This window comes from Orussus abietinus, unplaced genomic scaffold (assembly GCF_000612105.2).
Source record: "Orussus abietinus isolate OABI.00-Male unplaced genomic scaffold, Oabi_2.0 scaffold329, whole genome shotgun sequence".
Taxonomy (NCBI): Eukaryota; Metazoa; Arthropoda; class Insecta; order Hymenoptera; family Orussidae; genus Orussus; species Orussus abietinus.
In genome coordinates, this window is record NW_019394501.1 from 24,141 (window position 1) to 35,113 (window position 10,973).

Here is a 10,973-nt window from a genome sequence, read left to right on the forward strand (position 1 = left end):
ACGGCGAGGCTCATTCGTGTGGTAGTTCGATTGCGCCATCGGGGAATCTCCGACCAACTTCGATCGTCATCAGGGAAAAAAATTCCACGCGGGAACATCGCCAGTTCCTTCCATCCAAGAAACAACAGCCTTAAGAATTCCATGCCCTCATCGGATCGACATCACGGGTTTAAACACCCAACGACAACCGACCCTACTAATTGTCTTTGCCCTCGGTAACGCGTGCCTACGCTAGAAAAACATGTCAGAGACTCGTTTTGTGGATAACCTCGTGTAGGTCGAGCAGTCCATCGAGTCCCTTTCTCCGAGAAAAAGTAAGGACTACAACCTCCGCGGAAACGGTTCCACCAACAACGCGGTCATTTACAAGGTTTGCCTTCGTTACATTCAGAAGTGGACTTTCATAAACGGGGCCAAGATTGTAACGAAATGACAAAGGAATTCTCCATTCAACCGGTTGCATAACCCCGACTCTCGGACAAGAGTCATTGAAAAGAAAAATAGGATCGAGCAGCCCCCCCAAGGTCCTCTTCGGCACGCGCATCCAAGATCTAGCGGATGTCCAGGACGACCCAACGTCCCGTTTCCCCGCAAGTCCTAGATCAGAGACACCGTGTACACCGTCGAAAGGCCCGAAACTAACGGGGCCGGGGCCTGGGAAGAGGCTGCGGTTGCTGCTGGTCGTGTCGGTGATGGGCATTGGGGGCCCTAAGGTAGGGTCCGTTGGGCGTCTGGCCGCGTTCCTGGGCCGAGTCCTCGAGATTGAGGCCGGCCACAAGCTGAGCAATCTCTCGGTCCTTCTTCTCCTCCTTGGGCAGTCCATTTTGACCAGCGAATCCGAGGGAGGCCAGGCTCCCGTGGCTCCGGCTACGGTGTTCCGCCCGGATGCTGTAGGAGAAAGCCCGCTCGTTGAGGTGTCCCTTGCGCCGATAGATCCCGGTCCCAAAGCGGGAGTCGTTGTCGGCAGGGTCGGCGAGGGGTTCCGGGGCAGTCAGGTCAGCGTGCGAGGCGGTAAGCCTCGCAGAGGCCACCAGGGCCGAGGGATCATGGGAGGCCTCGGGATGGTGCCTCCTGCCCCGGCTCCCGGCGGTGCCGTAGGTCCCGGGGGCGTAGATCGCGGTAGGGGGCGGCGGCACGGGGAGGGGGGCATACACGGGGACGACGGGGGCCGCCGCAGGGATGGGTCTGATGCCCCGGGGGTGATGGTGGTGAGCTTTTCGCGGTAGCGTGGCCGCCGGAACCAGGAGGACGGGTCCAGCCGGTCTGGCGAGGGTGCCCGCGAGAGAGCGGCTACTGGGTGGCGGCTGATGCGGATGGTAGTGCTGCCTGACGGGGTGACCCAGGGTGTGATGGCCATGGCCGTTGGTGTAGAGAGCCTGGGCGTGGTGGAGATGGTGATGCAGGGCCTCCTCGTGAGCACGGTTGCGCTTCTTGGGCTTCTTGCCGGCCTTCCTCCTCGCGGTGGACTCGTCGACCATCAGGGGCTGCGCGGGAGGGGGCGGCGGGGGCGGTGGGGGCGGAGGAGCCACCAGCTGGCGAGGTCGGGAGCCTCTTGCGCTGCGCAGGGTTCCCTGCTGCTCCTGGCAGGGTCCGTCCATCTCGTCTCGACTTCGAGCCCACACCTTGTGGTTCTCGTCGCCGCTGTAGAGGCTGAGGTCGTCGGCGGAGGTATCGAGTCGCGGTTGCGGGCTGTCCGCCGAGGCCCCGGGCCCGCTGCCCAGCGTGTGGTAGAAACTAGCGGAGGAATGGCGCGGCGAGTCGGTCGCCGCGCCGTTGCTCGTCGCCGTCGGGCTCGCCGGGTCCAGGCCCTTCGCGTAGCTGCTGTCCGCGTACGCGTGGAAGCAGCACCTGACCAGCGCGTTCGCGGCCATGTCGCGCTTACAGATGAACGCATGGCACTCGAGCACCTTGATGCCGGTGGTGCGCCGCAAGACGGCCGCGAACAACGGTGGGTGATTCGCACTGGGGGTCCTGGCGAAGGGCGAGTCCAGCGGGAGGAACCTCGTCGCCGAGGTATTACCGTTGCCGCCTTTAACGTGCCGGACCGCCGCGCAGTAGTGCAGCGCCTCGATCGAGAAGAACCTGGTGACCTTCTTGCGGTGCTCGTCGACGTTTTCCAGCAAGAGACCGTTACTCCAGACACTCAGCCAGGAGTCGATGCCTCTGGCCCCCAGGGCCCCTTGTTCCGGATACAGCTCCCGCAGGGGTTCCTGGATCCCTAACAGACCCTCCTTGCTGGCATGCGGCACCGAACTGCCCAGGTACAGGACCCTGCACCTGCAGTACGGCGTCGCCGTGTCCTGAGCCGCGCCCCTCATCCTGAAGTCCCTCGAGATTTCGGACGATCCGGCGGGACGCGCGCGGGGACCGATTCGACGCGGTGCGCACGCGGGACTCACCGCCGGGCCCGACTACCACCCGCGAGGTCCGCGCGTCCCCTCCACCGCCTAGGGACCATCGGGAGGATCGCGGAGCACGGGCGCCTCGAGAGGACAGCCCTCCAAAGGGAGGTCACGGCGACGACCCGACCCTACTTCCGAGGCGGCGGACGGAGGGCCCTTCGGGCCCAAGGGACCCGGGAAAGTCGCGCAAAGCGGCGGCTAAGGCCGCGTCAAACCAACATGGCCGCCACTCCGGCATCCGCCCCCCTCCAAGGCAGGGCCCGCTCGCTCCCTTCTCCTGGCCCGGTATGCGGCCGCGCAGTGGCGTCGACGGCCACGGTCCCGTACGCGGGCTTGGCGCGGCCAGGAATTCGCCGGCGGCGCCCGTGCAAGGCGCAGGCGCGCTCCCGGGCCCACTTTTCGCTCGCTTTTCGCGGTCCACGACGCGGCAGGACCCTCGCACTCCCGCGGACCCCGAATCGCAGGCGTGACGCGACTGACGCCGCTGGGGCGGGCGAACTCCGGCAAGCGCGCGCGCACGGAACCACTGGCGGCGGCGAAGGCGGTCGGGCCCGGACTGAGGCTCGGCCGCCGGCCGGCCTCCTCGCGCGGCGCTCGGGCCCGCCGACCGCGCCGGCGCAGTGGGTCCGCCCGGACGTGACCCCGGGCCTCTTCCCTGCGCGCGCAGGGGTGCGCCGAGCCTGCCTCCGGGGTTCCACTAATTCTTCCCAACGTGCGGACGGAAACGACCCACCGCCCTTCTCCCTTGGTTTGGGAACCTGCGCGCATTTCGCTCTTTTGTGGGTCACACGGTGCGTGCGAACTCGCGTTATGACCGATTCGGCACCCACGGAGCGTGCGAGAATTCGATGACCGCTTTTCGAGGCGAATTCGTCGGTGAACGACTCGGATGAACGATAGGTCCGAACGATCGGATTTCGAGAAATGAAAAATTAAATAATGAAAATTAGATGGGTAGCGTTGGATGATGACGAATTAATGAAGGATGGAGGCTTCCATTGTTTATTTTGGCTCGAACATTCTCGATCGCGAAGACGCATATTTTTATCCTGGGAAATTCATCGAAATTTGCCACAAGATTGTGGCGATAAAATTTGGACAAAGTGCAAATTTGTCTTGGCGCTCGCTACTGTGAACACCTGCTATGTTTAGCTGTGTAAATACTTCGCAAACCTCCTCGGATCCGGAACTCGCGGATGATTGCCCTTTATAGGTCAGAGATTGCGTGCGCACATTCGCGCACATTCGCGTACATTCGCGCACATTCGCGCACTCGGGATTAAGAGCTCCCAGGCCGTGCGAAAATCGCGAGACCGTCCTGCATCATGGCTGGTTTCAAGACTGCGAATGTCTCCGCAAAAAGAGAATTATTTTCCGAGTTAATTCCCATGACTGGGCGCTGTTTTTTTTTTCGACAAATTCTTTTTAAATAGTCCCACCGTTACACCATCTTTTTTCCCCACGGGAAGAAAATCATGCCCTTGACTTGTCTTCCCGTTCTTGGTGCTTTCCCCGTGGAATTAAAGTTGCAAATTGTAACACTGCAGCCGTGAAAAGATACTTATTTAGCCTTCGTGAAATTTGTTTCATAATTTACGATGCATGATTATGATTTCGAAACTGCCAAGAATTTCTTAAAAGTGGGGAAAAATGAGCGGAAGAATGTTATTAAATCATTATTAGAAGGGGACGTGACTATCCATGATAATTTACACCCGCGTTCTAAGACTTAGATACGCGTAAAAAACATTAGCAATGGAAATGCCGGTTCTTACGGGCATTATACGAGGATATTTTCCCATTTGGAATTACAATTGCAAAGCGCTCGCGAGAGTTGGTTACAATATCTACGACTTTTCGCGGTACTTGACGCAACGGCCACCGAGCGTTGTACAGGACGACATTACGATCTATACTTGTTCCGTGCGAAGAGAGAACTCAGCCATTTATCTCCAATGTTCAGGCTCTGTAAGAGACTTCTCGCGTGCTTCGAAAGAAAGAGAAAAATTGGCCGATTTTACCACGACCGTGATTGCGCGCCCGAACCGAATTTACACTTTACCGTTAATGGCGGTAGCTAACTCGTGGAATTTACTTCAACGCTCGAATGACTTTTACAGGAGTAAACTAAATTCGGACCTACGATTTGGCTGTCACTAAAGTACAACGTTAGTTCTTAAACCGAACCTACTTGACAACGCCGATATCGAGGGTACCACCTCCTCGTAATTCATTTCATAACATTTTCCGAAGGCTATAAAATTAGATTTTAAAGTCACCTTCGAGTTGCACGCAAACAGTGAATTACTTCAATCGTTTCGTTAATAAGTATACCCATTCTTTTCCGGAGAAGCACTATATCACCGAGTTGGAACTCGTACACCCTCGATAAAAATGGCGTCATTCCTAAGAACGAGACCTCGCCAGGAAGAGAGAAGCTGATTAAACATCGGTAGAAGTATCGACAGCGTAAATACATTTTCCTCCGCTCATCTCCGAAAGAAAGAAAACATCCGACCGCATCTCTATGTCGGCATCCTCGTCAAAGATGGCGTCATCCCGAAGCGGAGCCGCACCTGACCGCAGGGTCTTTAGAGACGGGATTACAGCCTGTTTCTCTCCCACTTCCCAGGCCACCTTTCCCGCTGTCTCGTCGTCTTTCTCTTGTAGGACCTCACGCCCTACCTCACCCCTGTCACGCGATAATTCACGGATTTCGATCCATTGTAGATTTGTACACTTATCCATCGTTTTGTATTCCATATATTAGGACCTTGAATAAGTTCTCGCTGTTTATTTTTGTGAATACGAGTGCTTTATTTAAAGTATGTGGTAAAAAAAAAGTCATTGAAAGTATTGCCCATCATTGGCCACTACTTTTGCCTATCTTTCTGGCAGCATTTGAAGTTGTATCATCTACTCCTAATGATTTTGAAAGTTCCGCTAACGTCTGACATGAGTCTTCATTCAGTAATTCCTCTAATTCTTCGTCTTCAAACTTTTTTGGTGCACCAGAGCGTTCTTTATCTCCAAGGTCAAAATCATTATTTTTGAAGCGTCGAAACCAGTCTCTACATGTCGTTTCCGATAAAGCATGTTCACCGTAAGTTTCAACAAGAATTCTGTGTGCTTCAGCTGCAGATTTCTTCTGAATAAAGTAGTGCAATAAGATTCCCCGCAAATACTCTTTATTTGGCACAAATTTCGACATGTTTGGAACCAAGTAAAAAAAACTCTGTTTACACTGTAGCGAACTAACACACACTGAAGTTCAAGCTTACCGATAGTACTTCCTTGTAGATGCGTTACCATCTGAAATTACATGCACATAGTTCTGATAACGCCATCTGTTAGAAAACAGCGAGAACTTATTCAAGGACCTAATATCTTTGTATTCGAATTTAGGATAATCGCGAAACATCTCCGCGGCGCTTTAAATGTCGGGTTTTATATACTCCATTGTGTACCCATTGCGAATGCCGTTAGGAGCCACCGGCAGATGTCCTTTCCCTTTTACCTGCATGCATCCTACTTTTCCAATCGCTTTTCTAACAATTTCCTTAATTTCGAGTTCTCCCCCGTCGGTCATCTTCGGACGCACCCGGTGCACCGTCGTAAACGACGGGGCCGCGGAGCTGACCGACAAAAGTGACAATGCATGCCTGTAAAGTGCTTTTCCTTCTTTTCCTTCCTTTTCTTCGGGTCCCGGTGAAAATTTTCCTTCTCCTTTCCCATCGGTCGGGACTTCGCCTGCATGAGTCCTTACCCGACCGATTCATTCCTTGCTCATCGCTCCGAGCTTTAAGGTGAATTGAAACCCCCTTCAAATCAGTCGATTCGAATACAACACTTTTTTTTAAGGGTATTAGACCAAACTGTCCGAAACTTTGACACATCACTTCTGATCATCTAAGAATTGTCCTGACACATTCAAAATTTGGATTTTTTAACAAAATATTTGAACTCAGCCCAGACCAGAACCAAAATGGCGTCGAGCTCTCATATTTCGATCAATATACAATTATCGAAGGCTCTGATATGAGAATCGAAAGGGTCAGGACAATTTTACGACAATTTAGAACACTCTGGTAGTCGATAAACTGGCATTTGAACGAGATAAAGGCAAAAAAAGTATTGTATACGCTTCTATGCTAAAAGGATGGTAATTCAAGGTCTCGGAGTGAAAATTTAATTGACCTGGAAATCACAGATGGCGCAGGGGGTCCCTCTGCAGTCAATTAGGGCCTCAGAAAGCATGAATCCAGAGGATTTCTGGAGTTTTACTTCGATTTCTTTATAATTATTGTACGAAAACGACAGGTGGAGTATGCCATTTGGTACAATACCCAATATAATTCGACCCAGCTGTCAATATAAAAACGAACGTCGGCAACGTAGGCATTTAGAAAAATCTTCTTTATCGACGTTGATCAAGTTCCTCGCCGTGTTTCACTTCACCTTAAAATACAAGTTCCATTCACATGGCAAAATACCGCGTCTTCCTTCCGCTTGCGAACATCATTGATTGGACCCCAAACGCGATGCCCAAACTCTATGTCTTTCCGTGACACGGCCGAAACCTGTATCGAGGTGAGCCGAACCGACACGCAAATTGCGAGATCATCCACGAAAATCAACGGCGTAAATGACGGCCATGACTCGAGATTCGGCCCCTCTTCGAGAATCGAAAGAACCGGCGAAACGAGTCGAGAGGAACCTCGGCTTATTATAGCGATAGGGTCAGCCTCGGGCCCACTTGTCGCTTTGGTCCCAAAATCGGGCCCCGCTTGGAAGGCCGATTTCTCGGCCGCCATTTTCTTCTTTCTTTCTTTCTGCGTCCTCGAGGCGAGCCATCGCGTTCGCTCGGATCACCGCAGAGAGATTCTTTCTCGAGTCCGAGCGGAGGATCCTTTTCACCTGAAAACCGAGTAACGTTATTTGCCACGGCCTACGCCGTTTACCGTTGAGCAAAGACGGGTGTCTCCTTCGCCCGCGAGGGATGGAAATTTAGCACAACGAGTTTTCACCTGCAGACATTTTTCCAGAGGGGAGATAAACGGGAAAAAAAAATGGCAATTGAAATTACTATGTGACGAAAGGAGCCCTTTTAAGGGACATTCTTAGAGTAGTAGGGCTTCATTGTGATGCAGTTATCAATAATAGATTCATTGTAGGCCAAAATTTGCAATTATAAAACATGCGTAGCGTATGTTAGCCATTTTGTAATTCGTGTGGCCTTATGGACGTAAGGCAAGGAATGTTATTTAATTTACACTCCATGTCCGCAAGAATCCATATTCTCTCTGATTCCAACGTCATCTGTAATTACATGCAATCAAGTACAGCACCGTATGAGCGAGGGAAAACCACTTTAACGTGGTGAGTACTTCACGTATCACGTGCGATGCGTTAATCAATTCATTGCGTACGCCTTCTTTACAGTATTTATTCTCTTTATTCCGTGCGAGAAGAGTCTCGCAAAGCGTGAAAATTCAGGTACTTCGCTGTACTCACCGTAAAGAGAATATTTTACGAATCAACCCTCGATAAAGGGTACTACAAAATGCACGAATGACACGTTCCCAGATTACTATTTCGTTTCTGTCGTCCTTCTATCTTCTCCATTTAATGTCACGTGAGTCAAATTTATCAGAATTTCAAAAACGATATAAAAATTTACACGATGCGGACTTCTTATTGTTGATCGATTTTGATAAATGAGAATTTTGCACGATTCCCAGGAGACGTTAAAAAAAAAAGGAATTGTAGTTTCGGCGGTCCTGGGGTGATTTGCACTCGTAAAACCGGTCTGCTCCAGACTCGATAAATGGAGCGAGACGGAGTTAATTTATAATACCGTGTGGTCCTAACAGCGATGCCTAGGGAATAAATTCCTAGGAAAAAAATGGGAACGTTTATCTGCATTAGGGGAACCTCGCTGGAAATGGTCCCAGATATGGGCAAAACAGTCGAGACCAACGAGCGTAAAGCCATTAAGGCCCGTTCACGCTCGTAACCTTCCGAGCAAGTTCAAAGAGGTCCCCGACTGCCATGTAGGCGCGTCTGTCCCCCTTCGAAGGGAGTCACGGAAGGGACGTCCATTTTGGAATTTAGCGGCGACTGGGTCACTGGGTCGCCACCTTGATAACGAGCATCGGAAGGTATCCCGGTGCTCCGATCGTCTTTCTTTCCTTTCTTCGTCGGAAATTCGTCGTCGAGGACGTATCTTCTTCGGCGCCGAAACTGGTTCACGCGTCTGCGGGACCAAAATGGCGGCGGAGAACGCGTCCTCGAAGTCGTAGCTAGCCGTAACGGAGGCTATCGCGAGATTGCGGTCGAATTTTATTTATTTTTCCCTTTTTTACCTTCCACGTACCGCCATTGTCTGTGAACGTTTTTGCGTGCAGAAATCGGTGTCTTAGAAATCTCTTGCGTCTTTGATTCTATAGAAGCCTCGTGTTGAGGGTCCCTCGCTTCGGGTTTTATGAACACGACCGTATCACCCGGGATACTTTTTTTATTACACTCTTGATATCTGGCCACAATCTCGGATCCGAGATTTTCTAAAATAATGGACACTAGTTCTTCGCCCTTTTCCCGCTTCGACGTTTATTGGAACCTCGAGTAACCGAGAGGGCCCCTAGGTAAATGCATAAATCGATGCCTTAGGAACTTCCATTAGGCCATCAATTTTCTATGGGGCTTTCGACCTTTGACTGTCGATTCTATGCCGATTTCTACCTTTCACACTTTTTGCCAATTTCCTTTACAGAAGTAAACCTGCATTTGGCCAAGCAATTAAATTCTCTGTCCCAACCGCGAGATTACCGCGTTGTTGTTTGTTTAAGTGTACTCATTTATTATTATCTATTCGATCCGATTTTTTTAATTTAAAAACTACTAAATAACGCAGGGCGATGGTACGTTCCTCAATTAAATTATGGCGATTCTAGGAATTCCAGCTCGATCAGGGAAGGTTTCGAATTATTGAGAATGTGCCCTCCATTGCAGGAATTCCATTTTCCCTTTCACTCAAGCGTATACCGGAAGAACTAATAAATCCTCTGTCCAAGCGGTCATTCCGTCCTATTTTTATTTCGAACACGCAATGTCCAAGTTGTTATTACTACTCTATCATGTACGGCTCGTTGATGGAGTTTCTTGACAGCTCCACTTTATAGAACCACCGACAAAATTGTTAAACGAAAAATAGTCATTTCCATTTCCTCCTGATCTTTAGAGGTGCGGTCCTGTAGAACTCAAATACTACTCATTTGCGATGAAACGTAGAAAGTCTTCGTCGGAATTCCTCCTGTCATTCCGACGTGCCTTTCTTCTGGATTTTGGGAAACAGCCAGGAGCCATTTCCTCTTCCGAATTGTCGGAGGAACCGGGATCCCACGCCGTATTCTTCGAGCTCACTTTGAGGTCTTCTTAATGGGAAATCAGAGGCTCACCCAAGAGTGCTTGAAAGGTTTCCAACGGCATAACGGGATTTTTAAAATTCCTCCTGCGAACGGCCCGTCAATTCTTAGCTGTAAAGTTTGCACAAAGCAGAAGCCGTGCTTTCTTCCCCGCCGCCGTAAAGAAGCAAACCGGCCAATGGACGTTAACCAAGAGCGCGCATCTGGCATACTTCGTTAGCGTTTTCCATCGAGGTATTCTCCGAAAGTGTTTACAATGTCCTCGAAAAGAACAAAATGCTTTTCCAATCTCCTCCCTCGAACTCCCCCCTCCTGGCATATACTTCCTCGGCTCTTAAATTATCTCTGAATATATTTGCAAACCCATTGAGAACGAAGAAACGTATATCCAATTTCTCTACCCAACTTTCACTTCAATTAATCCATAGGAAATACGTGCCGAAAAAAATTAGCATCTCGTATATTCAGCAGTATTTACTTTTACGGTTGTAACACCGCGCCAATTCCTGCAACTCTTGACTTTGTAAGCTCGATTAAGGACAATGCAAGAAGTACCCGTTGAACGCGTTTCCCAGGTCGCTTAAGGTGAAGTGAAACACCCTTCAAATCAGTCGATTCGAATACAGCACTTTTTTTTAAGGGTATTGCACCAAAAACCGTCCGAAACTTTGACACGTCACTCCTGATCATCTAAGAATTGTCCTGACACATTCAAAATTTGGAGATTTAAACAAAAATTTTTTTTACTCAGCCTAGACCAGAACCAAAATGGCGTCGAGCTCTGATATTTCGATCAATATACGATTATCGAAGGCTCTAATATGAGAATCGAAAGGGTAAGGACAATTTTACGACAATTTAGAACACTCTGGTAATCGATAAACTCGCATTTGAACGAGATAAAGGCAAAAAAAGTGTTGTATGCGCTTGTATGCCAAAACGATGGTAATACGACATCTCGGAGTGAAGATTTAATTGACCTGGAAATCACAGATGACGCAGGGGGTCCCTCCGCAGTCAATTAGGGCCCCAGAAAGCTCGAATCCAGAGGATTTCTGGAGTTTTACTTCGATTTCTTGATATTTATTATACGAAAACGACAGGTGGAGTATGCCATTTGGTACAATATTCAATGTAATTCAACACA

At 50.1% G+C, this 10,973-nt stretch overlaps 1 protein-coding gene across 1 annotated transcript; it reads right to left on the reverse strand.

The window, feature by feature from the left end:
• Window positions 1-499: 499 nt before the first annotated feature.
• LOC105704128 lies at window positions 500-2,944 on the reverse strand. The gene has a single exon (XM_012433090.2). It carries the CDS (start codon window positions 2,316-2,318, stop codon window positions 639-641), a length of 1,680 nt encoding a protein of 559 aa, XP_012288513.1. The 5' UTR covers window positions 2,319-2,944; the 3' UTR covers window positions 500-638.
• Between the last annotated feature and the right edge of the window lie 8,029 nt (window positions 2,945-10,973).

Bases quoted from the DNA above. Each gene is read 5' to 3' on its own strand.
- LOC105704128 (XM_012433090.2), bottom strand. From the start codon at position 2,318: ATGAGGGGCGCGGCTCAGGACACGGCGACGCCGTACTGCAGGTGCAGG.